Below are 20,664 nucleotides of genomic sequence, written 5' to 3'. Positions count from 1 at the left end.
GACAGTAGATCAGTAGAGTCACGTTATTTACTGTATGGATCTGTCTGTAGTTATACTAAGTTCTGAATGGACGGTGAATGGAGCTGTCACTCCCCAAATAAGCAGTGGCAAAAGGCTGCACACATCTGCTCAATAATAGCCTATTCAAAGGAACCTACTAATCACTTTTCACCCTGCCCTGTAGAGGTAATTGAATGTTATGTTTACCAAATGCTCTACAATGCACCAAATTCTCGGAAAGAAAATGGAATAGATTTCCTCTCTGTGTCTGTCCAGTCTTTAGTCGCACATTGGTTATTTTGTGCACATAAGTATTTGAGGTTATATGGGATCAAAAAGAAATAAATGTTTTTTTACCCATGCTTTTAAAAGAGCTTCTGTTATCCTTCTGTTTTGTGTGTGTGTGTGTGTGTGTGTGTGTGTGTGTGTGTGTGTGTGTGTGTGTGTGTTTACAGTGATGCATTTTGGAGAGCAACAGCTGATTTTGCAATGGCCATATGCCATGTAATTAATTACCATAATATATAAAAAGTTAAATTCACACAAAGTATTGCTTTGAATTTGGGCACTCAAAGTTTAACAAACTACCTGTTCAAGGTAACTGACTACAGGGCTATGCTACATGCACGCCCACAAAAGCACACATACACACACTCACACATCGACCAAACAGATACAAATTCAGATATTCCCATTTTTTTGTCTTTCAGTATGTCACCATGAACCATTTACTTGTGTGTTTATCTACTACATAGTAAGCATAGTTGCCAAAGCCTATGATATGCTTATTTATCTGTAACACCTAAATGTAGTATCATAAACATGTACTGTATTAAGGGAATACAGTGACAACTACATGCTGTAATGGTATGCTAACAGCATGAGAAGTTATTCAGCATGTGTTGATCAGACTGTGAGGCTTACAAATACCCAGAGTGTTATTGGAGTTGCAGGATTTTTATGATTTATGGGTCTCTCACGGTACACGGTGAATGCATTTTCAGCCAATATCCAAATGCCTCTTTGTTATTACGCTTCGAATTTTACAGTGATCAGCAAGTTAAACATGTTTAAACAATGGTGTGGAAAAAAGGGGAATATCAAGGTTGAGACAAAGTGGTATGCACTCACTCCTGTCAACAGGGGTACAGCGTGCCTTTCCACAGCCCCTGCCAAAAACAGCAGGTGCGAATACCAAGAGCACAGGAAGATAAGCATGAGCACAGACAGAAATCCACACTGCTAAGCAACGTCGCTGGGCCCTGGCATGCAGTTCTATTAGTACTGCCAAACTGTTGAGGATGGAGAAGCCCGGTGTTTTCCACATTTCAAGAATGTCTGCGTGAATGAAATATTATAGGGAGTACATGTGGGTCAATGCAGGTAATAAACAATGTACAGAGTTAATGTAGGGTTGAAACCAGAGCCCTCTGTAGCTATCTTTGTGAAGCATCCACATCAAATTCTGGCATTCTTGGACTGAATCAGAGGTATATTCTTTCACAGGTTATAAGTCATTTCCTGGTTTTGAGCAAGTGGTAGGACTAATAGTATAGGCTAGTATATTGCATGATGGGATAGCTACAGCATTGTCTACTGCATTTTTATTCCTTTATCCCATAAAGTATGATGTCAATGCCTTTTTGAAAAGCAGCTTCTGAAAGAAATGAGGTTGATTGGAAGTGCTGGTTAATTCATTTAACATGAAGTTTAAAAGACTTCACCATTACAAAACTAAGATATGGCATTCTCTGTCATAACAAGTCAACTCTTAATATAATGCCTATTAAACAGCATTAGATATTAAATACTTTATTGGACACCAGAAACATAATTGACTTGTGTGTAAGCCATATAAAGTTAAATCTAAAAGCAAGATTCAAACCAGAACCAGTATCACAGGCTTTGATTGGTCTAGTATAAGTTAAATATCCTTTGTATTCAGGATTGAATATACTTGATCAGAACAGGATGAATTAGAATTAGATTGCACTGACAATGGACATTTTCTATTCAAGATTATATTTTGTCTGCGAGTACCTACATAAGGTCCTGTTTGGCAGCCCACTTCAGTGTTCGATTTTGACTTTATGATATGACAAAGTTTTGCCAAATAACACTGAAAGTAAGAGGTTAAGCATCTGACTGCAGTACTTGGAAATTATTTAAATGTTTTCATACAAAAAGTCTGAATTCCCAAGAATGTAGCCTAATACAGATGCAAGATTTACTAAGATTTGTACTAGTTAGTCTGCGCACACCTGGACCGGCTCTCATTAGCTGAGACTCAAACTCCCCAGTGTATCCCCAACAGGAACAAATGTCCATGATGGATGCATCAAGCAGGCACTTAAACACTGGATTCAAGGACTTTTCAAGGACCTTTGGGATTTTGTACCAAAATGGTATGACTTATATTTTGCATATACAAATTGAGAGGAGGCAGATCATGAGTTGAACTCTAAGCTATAAATTATGGTGCTAGTAAATTCTTCTGAGCTGGTATTTGTAGTATTCCTGCTATTAGAACTGTCAGGCAAATGAAGAAAAGCTTAGATCAGTTTAATCACTAGATTAAAAAACAGAAAGACAGGTATCTGCTGTGGATGATTTTAAATCTCATTTATCCATTCATGTAGCCATCATGTAAACAGTGAACCTGGAATATGTAAAAAGACGTATTGGCTGGTGATACAGTAAGTATATTACTGTGGTACACGGGTTCCCTACATGTAAAGTGATTTATACAGTTGTTTACATAGATGCTTTATCCCATGGGAGTTCACCCTGGAGCAGCCAGTTGACCACTAGCTTCAATAACATCTAAGAAATATAATGACAACTCTGGAAAAACACACAAAAATGATCTTTTAGGACAAGCACATCATAAATCAGCTTCTTTTATATGGTTATTCTTAGAATAGACTCCTCCCTTGAGTATCTATGAATTGATTAATGTACACCATTGACACACCACTGACTTAAATAACACAGGAATACAGCTGCTTTCTTGAGACATGACACACTGGCTCCTAAATGAAAATCCCACAGCAGGGTTTTTTTGTTTTTGTTTTTTGTTTCCCCCCTGTGCTGTAATATCTAAACACAGCATTTCCGTTGCTCGGTTCCTGAAACATGTAGGCTTTCAGAATGGCACTGCTTATCCAACCTGATTATGGGTAGTGGCCCAAAATGTGTCAGAAAGAGATAATATAGCACTAATCCTGACCACATGTAGGCTGTTTATCCCGTCGATATAACATATTTTAGTTGACACTGTAACCATTCACAGCAATGAAATACAATGTCAAAATGGAAAAATGATAATTGTGTTCTGTTGCATTGGGCACAAACATGCAAGCCTATTATAAATTAAATTACAAACTGAAAGATTGTACTTTCTTTTCATTCTGGCAGCCTTACATTGTATTGTTGCTGTAAAAAACAAATCATCCCATAGAATGACCAGGTCAGAATAAAGTTAAAAGAAAAGTTTCAGGAGATTTTTAAGATTTGTATTAGTAAAAATGAAAACCTTGGACATATTCTGTGCTGAATTATTTTGGTGTTTTTGTTGGTAAATAATAATCTCCTTGTTTTCCCTTTCAGTTCAATAAACCTAATAAAATATCTGGCATATACTTTATTAATCTCACATTTACAAATATGTTGGTACAAAATAATACAAACATTGAGTTAACATTTTTTCAATGTAAAAATAATATATCACTGATTTACAATATAGTATATCTATGCATGTTGAATCATAATCTGAATGATATTGTTAATGTTAACTAAAGAGTGGAAAAGAACATTTAAAATGTAATAATATTTACAAAATTTATGACTGGACACAAGGCAGCGATGGACTGAATAATGAACTGATTATCATTTCTTTATCATACACTATACTCTTTTTGTGGGAATGTCATTCAAAATGTAAACCATGGTAATAATACTTTTATAATAATTTTTTTTCTAAATTAAATAGATTTTAAGTAACCACAACTGTTTTGACTGTTATCAAAATAGGTTCGTAATGACATGACAGCTGAGCTTAGGTTTTAAGAAAGACTTCTGATTTTTAATGACACAAACGAGGCAGTGCAATAATTCAGGCAAACTGAAATGGCATCATTACCAATAACAATTAATAATGCCTAAACATGTATTGCAGAGGGCAATGTAATGGCCAATTAAAATCTGTAAAAAGCCTTAATGCTTGATTTTAAAGCTGAATACTAGTATACTAGTATACATTTTATATTGTCAACCACAACATAACCAGTATACAAAAACAAACAAGAGAAAAGAAAGTGCTTTTTTCTTCGACAATGGTTGCAACTAAACCACTGTCTGCTTGAACAGTTCAAGTGTAAACAGAGATGCATTCCATTGCTGTTCCACTGTGCATGTTTCAAATTTACAAAGATCTCTCACTGCTCACAGCTGCTATAAACTGTATTTACCATACTAAACTGTATTTACCAAAGATATTTCTTTAGGTTGTGCATGCATAATCTGTCCACTACATTTCGAAGGACTGCATGGGACTACATCTCAAAGCAGCCTTGACCTTCAAAAACGACACACCACAATCACATATTGCACCATAACTAACAGCATAAGCTGTTGCATGAATCTTTCATGCCCCCAAAATTTTGAACAAAGCAAAAAAACAAAACAAACAACAAAAACAAAAGAGCAAAAATGTACATTACTGGCATCTTTAGAGTCCTCAATCAGAAAATGTCAACGTGCAATGGCAAGCAGGCACAAACAGGTGACGCTCGAGCCAGGCTGATAAACAGGTTCACTTATGACTCATTCACAAATGAACCTGACGGTGGGCACATGGAAAGCTGACCGCCTAGTACGGGGGAGGGGTCTGAAATCGGAACTCCTGGGTGCAAGCGAAAGCCCGGGTGCCCAGCCGACTCACCAGTTCAGAGGCCTGCTGAGAGCAGGGGACAGTGGAAACATGCTGTTCCCTCTCCACTTCTGACACAATATCAGCATAGTTCGGAGGAGCTGTCCAAAGCAATAATAGCAACAGTTAGGTCAAATGCCCAATATTATTATTTTGAAGAGCTAGGAAGTGTCAGTCAACCAAAACAGTTATTCTCTCATGTTTCGTCATTAACTCGCAATATAGGTGTTTATAGATCTTTACTTTGTTGTGCAGTACAAGTCTCCTTGGCTAGCCACTATAAAAGTGGGCTCAACAGTTTTTGGGTTAAATATAAAATCTTGTAAATATACAGTTTATTTTAAAAATTGTTTAACTCCTCTAAGATTTTCTAAAAATATGCTGTTTTGTAGCATCTGTTTGCATTTTGCAGTGCAGTGCATTTATTTATGCACCAGAGAGTAGCATAATTATTTCATATAGTTTACATCACCCTTACTTGACATTTAAAGGCAGCAACATGTGATGCTATTTTGCTTGAAAATCTTTCAGCAAATCTTAATAGTAACTCAACACTATGCATTTCCCTTGTGAATTCATGATGAAACTAGCTCCCACAATAGTGCTTGGGTAACATGAGATGATAAACTACCCGAGATGCAAAGTACTTTTTAATTAATTTTATGCATCTCTGCCTTACCTTCGGGTGGATCTGGGAGGGAGAGGGCCAGCCAGTTCATGACTGGACTGAACTGACTGACCATGCTAAGGCTTTCATTCCCAAAGGCATTGCAAGGGGTAGTGCCAATTATGACAGGAAGCTCCACCTTCAGCTTCTTGGCACCTGGTATCTGAACTATGACCTCAGAAAAAGAACAACAGAAACACAGATACCATGGTATTTAGACTAGGGGTGTAAACCATTGACCAAATCTGCAGTATTGATCAACAATATATTTTTTCTCTCCCCTTTCCCATCAAACATTGATTTTCTTAGATATGACAAGACAACAGTGATGTACAATTAAGCTGTTTTAGTCATTAATCAAACCCCACAAAGATATATCAGGACAATGCATTTGCGTTGCATTTTACTTGGGGGGGGTTCAGGCCTCATAAATTTGATTTAATCAAGTAGGTACGCATCCATTCATTAAAGCCAATAAAATGCTGCACACAGTAACTAAAAATGGTCATGGTGATGCTACCCATGATAAGTGGTATTCTGTGTTGTTCTGCCTACATCAGTTCTACATACATCAGTTACACCCTTAATGTAGTACCATGTAGTACCGGCTGTGGAACTGACTGGCTAGTGGTCTTTTAAGGATAAAACGTTAATATATCAATTACAGCAATACAGTTCAGCACTGAAGTCATTGCTAATTCCAAAATGTCTGTTAGCACTCTAAATGCAGAATGAAAACCAACGTTCTACCATATTAAGACGTGAATACAAATTGTACTTACTGCTAGAGAGTATTCCACTCTAAGTATGTCTGAATTAAGGATGGAGGGAGAGACCAGAGGTATCTTAAGTTTTTTTCCATTCCATGTGGCACAGCAGCCAGAAGGGATAGGACTGCCTCTCACACTGGCAACCACCTGTTTGTATCTTATAATCTTTCCACAAGCCATGTAGGTCTGGATCTGGTAAATAACTGCTTTAGGCAGAACCAACCGAGAGCAGCAGTTTTCAATCTGTGCATAGATCAGAATTGACTGTCCTGAAATGGACAAAAAACAAATATCATTCAGACTGATGTTAAGCTGCTGTTTTTACCAAAGTACAAAGTAGAATGAAAACATTTACTCACTAGCCCTATGTGGTATTATATTTATTATAAAGTATTATATTTATATAAAGTATTATATTTTTTTCTGTAGTTTAGTCATCTCTGAACAGATCCTTATATCTTCACATTCAAAACACCCCCATCATTCCTGAGCAACGGATTTATCACAGTAAGTTTCCAACACAGTCAACACTGCTGCAAAATGATAGCAGACCAAGTGAGTTGAATCCTGTAGGATGTGCAATAACTGTTTATATGTCCACAGTTTTGAAAAATATGACATTTAACCCTCCAAAGTTTAAGGGCATTTTCTTTGTTTTTGCATAATTTCTTAAATCCACTTTAACAAGTCATAGACCAGAATGGGAGTCAAGGCTGCAAGGTGAATACTTAACCTCTACTCTTCACTTCAGGATAACTTAATTATAGCACAAACATCATGTTTTCTAAAAGGTAACTTCATACACACTAACATGCAACAACACTATCTATTAGGGAAAGTGGTTACTTGACATCAAGGTTAAAATTATGCTGAACTTATCATACTAAACCTATACATCTTCATTATCACCAGTCTATCTTTCTGCTTTGGTAGTAAGTCATCCATACATTGGTCAGCAAAAATGAAAGAATGTCACTTACCATTGCAGTAACCTTTTCTTTCAATGTTGACATTTAGGGAGACAGGACCTGAGGCAAAGATCCAGAAGCCAACCATTTTCTCACTGTTTTCTGAAATGGGACACTGAAAGGGAGCAGTTCACAGTTCACAGTAGATTTGCATTTCACGAAATACATACATAGTGCTTGAAAAAGGCCGAAAGTGTATGTGTGTGTGTGTGTGTGTGTGTGGATGCTATGCTGATATTAGGTAGGTGCTAACTTGTTGCTATGGTATACCAGTTTGTTGCCATGTCTTAGTAGGTGGCTGCTATGGAATCCCAGGTGGCTGCTAGGGTGTTACCATGGTTCCTACTGTCTTGTTAGGTGGTTACTATGGAGTCCCAGGTGATTGCTAAGGTGTTACCAAGTGGTTGCTATGTTCTTATTAGGTGGTTGCTATGGAGTCCCAGGTGGCTGCTAGGGTGTTACCAAGTGGTTGCTATGGAGTCTCCAGTGTGTATGTATGAATGTGTGTGTGCATGCATGTTAGCATGCATGTGTATATGGCAGAAGTGTGAGGAGCAAGAGAGAGACAGAAGAGGTGCTGTGCGTATGTGCTGCGTCTGTGAGACCGAGTTGCCTATTGTGACATCATCTATGGTAGTTAGAATTTGGAGTTCTAATTCTGTCAGTCATTTCTATGGGAGGTGTTTCATTTTTAAACTCAAATCTATTAAAAATCCAATCGACTCCAAGTATACATAGCACAACTTCTACTGCCAAGACCTTCAAAACACAGTTTGAATGGAGTCTGTTCATTAAGTGGGTCGGTATTAATTGCAGAAGACTGGAGAATAATATTAAGAAGAAGAAGGATGAGGAATAACAATATAGTGCTTTTTAAGCACTTTAATGAAAGAGAAGAATGCTAATAATGATCTGTTTATTTTTCTTGCATGTTCCAATTAACTTTCTCGCATGCTGATAGATTAAATGGCTTTAATATAATTCTAGGTTCTGATCTAAATGTACACAATTGTATCTCCAAGCTGTAAATCACTTTTACAGTAACCCTGTTGAATCTCCAGTGTGTTACAATGTGTTTTGAATAATGAATCTTAATATAAAATCTTAATTTAATGGAATTTATGTCCATTTTGGTGAATTAATTTGGAACCGGAGCACTTCTTATTCTAAGAGAAGCCCATATCCACTAGATGCAGGGTATCATCCCTGACTTACATGGCTTTTCTGTTCTTGCTTGTTTAGGGGCGTTTCAGCTTCAGTATTGACTTCAATATGTACACTCAATAGAGTTTAAAATTGGCTGACTAACTTGGCCAATTAGAAGATTGTACTTTTTGACCTGGAAAAACAATAACTCACGGGTGCCAACACCTCTAGTGAATGTAGTAACTGATGAGGTGAATCAGGTGCGTTTGAGCAGGGAACTCGCCAGACTGCTTTACCAGCTTGTTTCAGGTCATCGTCCTTTTGCAAGGTGAAGCACTGTACAATGTGGTTTGAGGCTTTTGGTCAGACTTGAGCAGACAAGGTACTACTGGTATGTCTGCTACCCCCAGCAACAGTCATGTCATCGGTAAATACCAGTGAGGCACTTCTACTGGTAGCCAAACATGCCTATGACAGCATATTTCACAGACGGGGTGCTTGGATCATTAGCAGTCCCCATCCCCAACACAAATTGTCATTATTTAATTACTTTTGAACTGCACTGTGTACACAGATTAGACAGATTAAATATATTATTTTCAGGCATTCCATTTGTGCCTAAACAGTATTTTAATTGGTTATGGCTTAAAGGGATCTGAATAAAAGTAGAGCACACAGCTCTAAAGTGATGCAAGTTTCTTCTGCTCTTTTGTAGAAAACACATTTCCTGACGTTTCCTCTAATCCGCACAGTAGTCTCACTTCCAGCCAACGTGATTTATGTCTTTCAAAAAAAAAAAAAAAACTTGACAAGGAAATAACAGGCACTGCAGATGGTGTTTTGTTTTGGCATTCTCACCACCAGTTGTGGCGAATTGACATCAACATGACTGATGATAGGAAGTTCTCTGCAAACATGCTGATCTCGATGGAATGGCCTCTGCAGGATAGCCTTCACCAAATAGCAAACATAGCCATACTTTCCAGTGAAAGAGGAAACAAGGGGTCTGCAAAACAATGCCAAAGAGGGGTAGCTTTCTGTGAAAATGAATCTTATGACAGGATAATAAATTCACATAAACTATACTAGCAGGATATAAATAAGACCTGTATAATGTCCACACATATAATGAACAGTACTTAATATCAGATAACTGCAGGTAGAAATATGTCATGTTTTCATTATTGATGCACTAACCAAATATTTCACTTTGGTTTGCATTACCTTTGAGGCAACTCTAGTTCAAAGGGTATCTGATGGTGCCCTGCTTCTAGTGTGAGGCCATCATTACCTGGTTAGAGTCATTTTTTTCTAGATCAGCACTTTATCTCACGATTCCTTACACTTACAGATTAAGCTAAATCACATTTATCGCACTTAAATTATATACCAAGTGACAGCAGAGATAACCCACCTGTTGCTTCTACAAGTGTTTTTGACAGGCAGACTAACTGATTTTCCTCGAAAGCGTGGAATAACAGCTTAGTCGTGATTGCAGCAAGTCCAAATGGACAAGGCTGGCTTCGTGGTCCATCAAACCAACTAACGCGGGCACATCCTTTGGCACAGAGTTGAACTGCTTTTATTTTGGTGTGAGCAGAAAGCTCTATCAAAACATGTCCCGTTACAAGCTCACCAGAACTGTACCCATTCCCTTGGTCGTTGTCAAAAAGTACCCTCAAAGTTTTCACGCTGTCGACCATCATAAAGTTCACTGTTAAAAATAAGTAAATAAATATTAATAGTTTATTGCAAATGTATGTTAGGGAAATCTCGTAAAAAGTCTTGCACGTACAGCCAGTTTACCTGCTGTAGAGGAGATGTCCCCAAAAGAGTAATCATGAACTTTTTAGGCAAACCGACGGCTTTTTCAGACTCCAATGTAAGTCTGCTGCGGTGAGTAACTTAAGATAAAGTCCTTAACGCTAACTACCTAACACGATATTCGGTTAACTTGTTCGACCACCAGCAGCTAAGTGACGGCGTTCACAAGCTCTAGCTGGCATCTCTCATTTCCTAACGCGTGTGTTCTCTCGTGGGACTGTTTAAACAGTGCCGTGAAGTACCACAAACAAGTAACATTATTACACTGCAGTGCCGTTCCCTGCCGTGTCGAAGTCCACCAACGAGTTGTTATGGGACGTGATTTCAGGGCGGTAGACCGTCGATTCGCCTCGATGACGAAACAAACAAATGCAAATAAGGTGGGTGTCCGTTACCCACCAATGACAGACCAGTGGAGACGCGTGTTCACTTTTATGATTTTACGGTTTCTGAAATACAGGCAATCAAACGTAACCTCACTCAACGTGGGCTGTGTGTCTGTGTGTGTGTGTGTGGTGTGTGTGTGTGTGTGTGTGTGTGTGTGTGTGTGTGTTTGTGTTTCGGTTGACCGTTTTTTGTTGTTGTTAGTAAATAAGCAGTAGCAGGCCTTTCACATGTGTGAAAGCACATTTCCAAAAATGTATTTGAAGCTTTATATTATTTTCGTATCTTGGCTGTTTTGATACCTATGGCTAAAACTCTTCAGTGATGGAATCATAGGCCGCACAATACCCAAGGACGTTTTTTTTTTTAAAGAAATGTGCCATTATAATGACAGTAAACTATAGTATTGTTCTACTCTATCATTTTCCCTATTGTGATTTATATGTATGCCCTGACGTATTCATTTCTGAACTATTGATAGGGGCAATAGCATTGTGCAACCCTTCAGCAACTACTCAGATTGCAACAGTTCAGACCCTTATTTGTATTGTTCAGCCTAGTATAAGGTAGGACGTAAGTGGTTAACGAACAGAGGGTAGCTCAGCACTGTAAGATCAGCATGTTGCTGCTGTTCTCCGAGATGGCCAATCTTATCTCCAAATAAATTACATTATGCATTTATCTGCTGGTGTTTACTGAGAAGTTCCAGAGGAAAACTGTGTGAGGAGAGTGTTCTGACACCCTCGACACCTGTGCTTCTATTCACGCTGCATTGTGAATGGTGCATCTGCTTGACAACTTCGTACTCTATTACCACATATTTTAGGTTCATGAAAGCATTCATAGTCTGGAATTACCTAAAGTGTAAGAAAAACAGTAGTCAAACTGGGCCATTAGTATTATTTAACTTCAGTGTTATTCCATTACTTTTCAGCATAGTATAGGCTTTTATTGACTTTAACTGATATAGATATTGCTTTAAAACATGTCAGTCCAGGTGTCCTGAGTTTCATGATGATGCCTGTTATATCAGGCTCCTATACATTCCTCTCAAGCCCGCATCGTTCCCAGAGCAGCTTTATCATAGCTTTTCTGTTGAGCCTATTTTGGTCTTCCATTCCTCATCCAAATCATGATCTAAAATGGAAATACAAATCTATTCTAAAACATTATCCTCCTTTTGAAATTACTCTTTATCACCACCCAATGGTGAATATGCAAACCTGCATGGTGCAGTGTGTGAAGTGTTTTGATGCACTATTCTGTGAAATTTACTTTGTAACATACACATGGCAAAAACATGAAAATGTGATATCCACAAACGGAAACAGTATCGAGTATATATGATAGCTGTTCTGCATGGCAAAATAGTGTGGACTTGAAACTTGCATACATAAGTGTGACTTGTCATGTACACATCTGTTTTCATGGATATGATCATTTACCTATACTGGTTGCCTAGTTGTTGGCCTATGTAGATGTGTGTGTGGTAAACATATAGATGATTTTGCTGTTAAGGCTCTATTAGAGTGTTTCCTCATTGGAGTTAATTTACAGTTTTGAAAGTAGTTTGGTTTAGCTATACCAAAGGGCTTGACTCGAATAGTTGTTTTATTTAAAAAATAATAATAATTTCTATCATTATTATGAGTGTTAAAATAGTGTGATATAGCGTGATGGCTTGATGAGATTATTTAGCATGAGTGAAATAACTGAGGTCTCTCTCTCTCTGTGTGTGTGTGTGTGTGTGTGTGTGTGTGTGTGTGTGTGTGTGTGTGTGTGTGTGTGTGTGTGTGTGTGTGTGTGTGCGCGTGTGTGCGTGTCCACATGTGCCCATGTGTTGAGTCTGTAGCACATGGGTTGCTGCAAACTCCCCTGTGGGCTAATAGATTCGAGATGACATGCTCTCCGCTTCCATGGTGAATGTTCACTGAACTTTCTGGCACAGAGGCTGCCTCTAAAGTGGGTTCAACCAGAGGTTAATATAAACAAACAGCAGAAAATGGAGAGCCAGGGATTATTAAATGTTGGAATGACTGACAAATCCCTCATTGCCATTAGCCCCTGGCCTCCACCTTTGCCCCGTTTTCCAGAAACTACTGTGCCTCCGTACAACAATGCTGTGTTCTTGTTTAACACCGTCTGTTCAGGGCCAAAAAATTAGTCTTTGTGTTGTACAAGCATGAATCACTGTAGCTGACCAATGAACCTCCCCTATGCACATAGACATAGAGATGACTTGGTGCAGGCATTTAGGGTGTTAAATGCTGCCAGGTTTTTTCATAATAAGGCACTCACCAACTATTTGGTTTTCTCATTTTCCAAATAAAGATTGAGGTTTATCTCAATTACTAGGGTTTGTGCATTGAGAATGCTTTTCAGTCTAAGAAAACTGGTCCATTTCTTAGTAAATGCTGTGACAGAACAGAAACATTATATTTTTATTAAAGTTATTCAAACATCTTGCAGACCTTTCTTGCATGATAATTTAAGATTGTTGTTAGATATATTTTTAGATTTTTAGTGGGTACATTTCAAGGAGTTTATAAGACATTTGTTAAACCGTGTTGAAAAACCGCAGTCCAGGTAAATGAATGACTAGCTAAATGAATGGCCCTACTCTTTGTAAACTCTAAGTGAAACCTTTAAATGAGCACATAGCCATTCTCCATATTAAACTTAGTTTACTGAATCCCTGGATTTGTTCCCCCCAACTGCAGGGGAACAGAAGATGCTTCATGGGATGCAGGAAACATTAGGTGATGAGCATACTTGCTGTAAGTGCAAAAAAAGGATGAAGAAGTCAGAGATGGTAACTGGAAATAGCATAGTATGTGCAGTTCTAGAAATACATATCTCAGGCGCGCGCGCGTGTGTGTGTGTGTGTGTGTGTGTGTGTGTGTGTGTGTGTGTGTGTGTGTGTGTGTGCGTGTGTGTTCGTTCGTGTACCTATGTCTATGTCGAGTATGTCACAGTTGTGCATGTTGTACCGACAGGTGAATTTTATGACCTGGTGGTTCTTTCAGAGAGTGATTGATGGTCTTTAAAATTAGCATGAATATTATTTTAACAAAAATTGGTTTTGATTTTAATCCTGGAATGAAAAACGGTTGTCAGAATCAAATTATGGTCTCATGAATCTGCTGTTTCGATGGGTGTCCTATTGCTTGTATATCCTGCAGCCATTTTTGACATTCTATGAAATCACATATACTGCCCTCTTGTGGCTCTGTCTTTGAATGGCAGAATCGAACACTGACTCTCTTTGCATTTCTGTACTGCTGCCACATTAACACATGATATTTTGACATTTGTCAGGAATAGAAGTTTTTTTTTTGTTTGTTTGTTTTGTTTTTTGTTTTTTGTTTTTTTAATTATTATAATGGTTGTATGTTCCATCAGTACAAAAGCCAGGCATGTCCATCTTTACTCTCTTTACGGCTCTAGCACAGAGCCGTGCAGCTCCTGACTGTGTGCTTCTGTGACCGGCAACATCGGCAGTGCTTCTTTGAGGTGCTGGCTCCCAAAGAAAGAGTTAACTGGAGGATGTGAATTGTCCCTGTCGGGGCCGGCTGAAATTTATCACTGCCAGCGCCAGTGTGCAAATTTTGTGATGTAGGCTGTGCATTGTTAACGGTGATTGTCATCTAATTAAATCGTGGCTCGTCACAAGAGATGCTTTTTATGCTGAGATAAGCATTGGGAGTCTAGTCAAGCGTTCCCAAGATCAATAAAGATGTTCCCTTCTGGATTACGAATCGTCTGAGGGTTACGTGGGGCACTGGAATTAATTAGGAAGGAATTCTTATACCCCCCACCCCCTCCAACTTTCTTAGCAGAAAAAAGAAGGGGGGTGGGTGACAGAGGGGCTTTTAAATGGTTTGATATCATCTTTCACTCTGCTTTCATGTTAATTCTTTTAAGGACGTCTCATCTGTCTTCTAAGCAAATTAAAGCTCTAAAAAGTGAAACCAATTTAAGGCAGCAATTATGTGCCCTGCCTTGTGTTGTGTGCAAAATAAAGACGTATTCTCTACTCACTGATAGACAATACTTTGCAGAGCACTGCCAGATAAAAGTCCTGGAAACAGCTGAAAAAAAGATTCACTGTAAAAACAAATTGCTTTTACGTATTTGCCATGCCTCAGTTAAATGAGATCTGTAATGTAGTTAAGAAAATAAACAAAAGCAATATACTTTAGGTATATGGCTAAATAGTTATATGGTTAGGTATATGGTTAAACTTATCATTGTTCATGAACCAATATTAAGGTTACATGCTGCTGACTCCAAAATTAGGTTAGGCTGAGATAAAGGCTTCTGGACCTCTGTTATGATTTACATCTCACATGTGACCATTATCAAAATGGTTGACTGTCAAACTGGTTCTTTTACTGTATACCACTCGCACCTTAACATTGCTAATATTTTCTATCTATACCCAACAGGATCTTTCAATCAATCCACCTACTACTAAGGAGGATAAACAACAGTGACATTTCTCAATTTCCCATAGAGTGAAAGAGATACTCTGGTCATAGCTTTGTTGACAAGTTCAGTGCCCCATGTATGCGAATGATCTCCGGGTGAAACTTCACCTGGCTGAGGGCCCCCTCCTCTGTTGTAATAGACTCAGCATCACTAATTTAAACTATACAGTGGGGCTTCTTTGGCTTGGCTAGACTTATTCCTCCACAACTGATACTGAATTAATGGAGGTGCTATCCTAAGGGTGCCAAGTGAAGCTTGTATTTTCAACATATTTAAAGATATTTGTTATATGTTTTTGCTATAAAAATTGAAAAACAAAAAGCATAGATTAATAGGCTTTGTTACATTTATTTCTATAAACAGTGATTGATTTGCCTTTTATTGCTGTAGAAAAAGAATATATGTGCACAATCATGGATTCCTCACTTTCATGTTGCTTTCATATTTTTTAAGCTGTTTAAGCGCACAGGGTGAGTGTGATGAGGTGCTTGTTGCAGGCGTTGCCTGTAATATGAATGTAGAGGTGAGAAGTGCCTGATGAGAATGAAGCAAAGGGGAGCAGACAGAAGCACGCATTCCGAGTTCCGATGTCCGAGCCCTGCGAGTCTTTCAGGCACTCCCTCCTCTTTCCACTGGCCTTGCAAAACCACAGCACAATGGAAAAGCATGAAAAAAAGAGAAGGAATGGGACCAAAAGCGATTACAAACCCAGCTTCTCCAGTTGCAGACGCTATGGGAGATCAGCAGTGGCTGGAGGTTAAATCTATTTTCACGCCCTGTTCCTATTTCACACTTTAATGGCATTTTAATGTGACTGTCACTCCATAGCACAGTTCATGCCAGGCAGGTGTGGAGTCTTTTATAGGGTGGGGGTGTCGAGTGAGGGGTATACTCACAGCCAAGGCCAGGGCCTCGCTCAATGAGCAGGCAACACCTCATTTCCCACTTAAAGCGTCCATCTCCCCTAGAGAGAAAGCGAGAGAGAGAGAGAGAGAGAGAGAGACAGAGAGGGAGAGAGAGAGAGAGAGAGAGAGAGGGAGAGAAAGGAAGAGGGAGGGAGGTAAAGAAAAAGGGTTTCTTTCACTTTTGTTTGCTTCCAGACAAGACGAATGTCGGTTCTTTTAGACCGCAAGTTAAAGCCAAACGGCATTTAGCCCCATTTTTATGTAACACCTGGTAGTATTTTTAAGAACCACATTTGATTTCCTTTTGGCATTTTTTTATCCCTTTCGTTCTCTCCTAGATTCTCTTATTTATGTTACTACTGCAATATTTTTAAGGTTTCTAGTGGAATGCAGGGGAGGCAGCGAGTGTGCCTCATCTGGTGAAAGGACGTGAGGAAGAGTATGCGCTCTCATGTGGCTCGGCAGCCCCCGTGTTATTGCGGCAGTTATGAAATCCTGACAAAGGGGGTGAATTCCTCCCTCTCTTCCCATGTAATTGCTTTTTAACTGTCGCCCCTCTGTATCCATGGCAACACAAAAATGCCACACGGAACACACAGGAACTCTCATTATTGCCTCCATGAATGCACCCATCAAAAAAATTCTACAGGGTGCGGAGGGGGGAGGATGCTATCATCAGAGGCCAATAATTGAGGGGTCTCATTGGAGACTGAGTCTAAATCACCCAGTCTTGTCTCCTGGGCAGACAAAAGAGACATGTCTCTGGCTTTGTGGATGCATGCTAGAGGCAGGAGGTCCCCCTCAATTGAGATGTCAGTTGACAAAAATATAAGTGGCCTTGTGGTTTGCTCTTCCCTTGTGTAGTTAAATTCAACTGTTCCAGCCACTCTGCGTGTGCCAGAGACACACTCCATGGAGTTGTTATCTCCTTTGGCTCATAAAACCCTGGCTTCCCTGCGCAGATATGATAGAAGTTGCTGCGTTTTTTCAAAAGTATATTAGAAAGATAGTTAAGCAGTAAATGCAACAGCTGGAGTGTTTACTGGCTTGCTCTGCTGTGCAGTTGACTATTTGCTATATAGTTCGTGTTGACCTTTGGGATGAAAGTACATTTCTCAGAAAAGTGGTGGAGGGGAGTGTGTATGTGTGTCTGTGTATGTATGTCTGTGTTTTGGGGCCTTTGTACTCGTTTTACATCCGTTATATAGAATTGGTCTGTAGAGTGTGCTGTTACCTAGAGAAAGACACACCAGATATAGAAACAGATCACTATCCGTGTGTGTGTGTGTGTGTGTGTGTGTGTGTGTGTGTGTGTGTGTGTGTGTGTTTTGTAAGTATTAGGCTATAATTACTGGCTTTAAAAAATACAGAGAGAGAGGAAATGGAATTAGTCCTTGAGGATCTGTAGAAAGTCTGCTCAGGTGTTGGCATTTGAAATGATTTTCTATAAATTCCAAATGACTGATAGCTGTTATCTGCACTGGCTCTTACAGTGATCTCTGCTGCTCAGTTAATTGAACAGTGAGCAAAGTAATTAACAGCATTATTCTCAATGCTGCAGGGAATTTGAAGTGGACATCACTGTGAACTCACTAGACTGCAATACAACCAGCATCAAATTCTTACTCAAAGAGGATAAAGTCTTTAACATGTTCTTTGACAAATATCAAGTTTCATTATTTATCTACTAATACATATCTACTAATAGATTTTTTTTAATCTATAAAGGCCCCTGAAAAGATATCTGTTATTCTCCATACAAAATAAGCAATTGTCAAAATAGCCAAGTCAATAATAAACAAGTCCTGCCCCATTAGAAGTGACAGAAGGCTAGGCTTTTTCATCTGAAGTGACTTGCTTTTTTTGCCATCAGATGTGCGATACTAGCCCTGTGGGATCCTTCAAACACTTCCCACACCCTGTAGCTTTCCTCAGTGGAGCTTGCCTGGGCGGGGTGGCGGGGAAGGGCGGAGCCTTAAGACCAGGCGTTCGGCATGTCTGACTGACCCCTGACTCCTGGGCCTGACTCTCATGTCTAGGTCATGGAACCCACTTCCCCAGTGACAAGAGCTTGACAGCTTCTCTCCTGCGAGCCACACAAACACACTGGTATCGGCTTCCACGCATATATCCCTAAAAGTAATTTAGGTCTGCAACCTATTCTCTTTAGTTTTACTTTTTTGTTGTTTTGTTTTAGTTAAACGTGAGGGGGGGGAAAGCATTATACCAATTAATTAATTTTATATGTGACATGGGACAGGGAAGTGTGCAGCTTGTAGTTGGATCATCACATTTTATTTGCAAAGGTAAGACTACTATGTACATAGCCAACAATAACAACCCATCTTCACACGCTTTGCTGGACAGCTTTATCTAATTTGCATCCAACTAGAGTTGATTGACCTTGGTTAGTTTTGCTCCCACTGAGTTCACAACAAGCAAATAATGCTTGCTCTCCTTGGTTTTAGGATGCCCGTGTTATAATTACAGCAACATATTCGGCATATACCTTAAGGCATTTTAAGTGTTTTGAGAGGAAAAGTGAAGAAAATCCTCCATGCTGAGAATAATCTTTGGACTATCAGACATATTGAATGAGGCTGCCCAGTCAAGGCATGCACTTATGTGAAAACGTCATCTGTGAAGCCCGTATATTTGTACATGCCTCTAATCATGCCTTCAACAGAACTATTGAAAAACCTGTTATTCATTAGCTTTGAGCTACAGTTGCTCATTAGTGTCATCTACTGCACAAAAACTGTTTAATTGATTTATTACACTATTTTATGACTGAATACTTATATTGACATCACATGTAGGTGTTCATTTGAAATATATTGTGTTTTGCTGGCTTTATTTACTATATTGCAATCAATCAAAGTTTTAATTCGGTGTACAGTTATGTATGACTAAGATAAACTATTCAATATGCAATATTCAATATATCACAGCAGACATTTTTGAAAAACCACTATAATACAAAAAACTGACAGAAATAACCAGAGTTGAATGGTGATGCAGGCAGATCACTGTCTCATAGTGTTGTTCTGTGCTACTCTGGGACATGACCTTTCCGCCTCTGTCTGAGCGTATGTACAGTCTAGCATGGTCCATCGCTCACAGTGGGACCTTAAGACTCCCTTCCAATCAAGGCACATGACATCTCTGAATGTGATTACTCCACACCTGGGGCAGGCCCAATCAACTTTCATTTCAAAACCGCTTCGCCCATTGCAAGCGCAGTAATTTCACTGACTTGGGTTGCCGGTTTCTGAGTGATTTTGTGCTGGCTGGTGTTGAAAAGCCCTGAGGTGATGGCTGGTGATAGGAGCGCGGAGTGCAGAGGGTATGGAATGACGACTGCGCAGCAGAGGTGACAGCAGAAATCTGGAGAGCACGCCGCAGTGCTGTTGGGAAGCCGGGCACAAAGGCCGACACCTGCTCTTCTCTGGCCCTCCTCCTTCCAGGCCACGGCACTTCCTCAACTGCCAGGCCGCACCACCCCCTCCGATGCCCTCCGGTGTCTGCCAACCCCCCCCTAAACAGCCTTGCCCACCCCCCCCTTCCCACTCACTCTGACTCTGGCCCCCAGTGCTCTATGCTCTGATGCAGAGCACTGGTTACACAGCTGTCAGCCTCTAGCAAAGCCCCACCAACACCATGGTAGTGAGAGACAGATGCCCTGTGGCCTGTTTCAAAGCACAGGGGATGAGCAGGCACGAAAGGGTCTTTTTCTTTCAGCTAAGAGCACTGCTTTTCTGCGCCATTATACTGGTTAGCGCTATATTCAGACTTCTCTGTATTTACACAGGGGCAAATTTGCATGCGTAGCTCATAGCAAAAACAATATTTGTCCATTTAGAGAATGCTTCTAGACATTTAGAATGTTATTATAATTTATCATTAGTGGGTGTTAAAGCTGCCTGTCAGGTGGGTAAATGTTTATTCATGTTTTGAAGAGGAGGAACTTGCAAATGCAGTAGAAATGCCCACCAGGTGATAGACGTGTTTCTTTCCGTGGAACGGGCTCTATTAGCTCGTTGTCATCCCGCACACTGTGTCTGTTACACTGGCAGACTGTCTCGTTACCCCCATGCATTGTTGTGCAGCCTGACCAATTACTTTTGATCTTAAGAGGACATGACATTCGTCGGCTCGGCACTTTGAAGTGACTGCACAAGTTAAAGATGCATCTTGCCTTCACCCTCGCAAATAATTCGTGGCACCTAGCTTCCTGGGGGATTTGCTCTTTGAACCTAAAGGTTGGGGGTTTATGTAGGTCTTCGGTGTAACTTACTGGGCAGTCCTTTTTTGTTTCTTGGAAAGTTTTTTGTTGCCTTTATTAGATATGAATTACATGGCAAAATCTGTCTTTTGTGAATTTCCATAAAACCTTATCGTTTTATCATTTGCAAGCTATATGATTCATAATTACAGTGCTTTGAAAGAATGCTGTCTGCATACATCTGTGTAAATAGAGAGTCAGTTCAGTCAGCTACTGACACTATTTGCTTGAACTTTTACATTTTTGAGAATAATGATTCATGTAGCCTTTATAACTGATATTATCTCCTAGACT

General features: G+C 39.5%; 1 protein-coding gene across 4 annotated transcripts in view; it reads right to left on the bottom strand.

Moving 5' to 3' along the window:
• Positions 1-10,593, bottom strand: part of LOC113573996 (arrestin domain-containing protein 4) — a 34,439-nt gene extending 23,846 nt beyond the window's left edge. For 3 of the 4 annotated variants that reach the window (XR_003410272.2, XM_035525703.1, XM_027004616.2), the window contains exons 1-8: positions 10,288-10,593; positions 9,896-10,195; positions 9,706-9,772; positions 9,340-9,487; positions 7,348-7,450; positions 6,380-6,636; positions 5,610-5,772; positions 4,943-5,031 (exon numbers count right to left, since the gene is read on the bottom strand). Coding sequence is in view for 3 of the 4 variants with exons in the window: in XM_035525703.1 (XP_035381596.1) it covers positions 4,943-5,031; positions 5,610-5,772; positions 6,380-6,636; positions 7,348-7,450; positions 9,340-9,487; positions 9,706-9,772; positions 9,896-10,187 (1,119 nt within the window). In the remaining variant the exon portion in view is untranslated. The remainder of the gene's footprint in view (positions 1-4,942; positions 5,032-5,609; positions 5,773-6,379; positions 6,637-7,347; positions 7,451-9,339; positions 9,488-9,705; positions 9,773-9,895; positions 10,196-10,287) is intronic. The other variant, XM_035525704.1, reaches the window with a different exon arrangement.
• Positions 10,594-20,664: the final 10,071 nt, after the last annotated feature.

Source organism: Electrophorus electricus, chromosome 4 (genome assembly GCF_013358815.1).
Source record: "Electrophorus electricus isolate fEleEle1 chromosome 4, fEleEle1.pri, whole genome shotgun sequence".
NCBI lineage: Eukaryota > Metazoa > Chordata > Actinopteri > Gymnotiformes > Gymnotidae > Electrophorus > Electrophorus electricus.
Note: the sequence above shows the minus strand (reverse complement) of the source record. Positions and strands in the feature narration are given on the sequence as shown.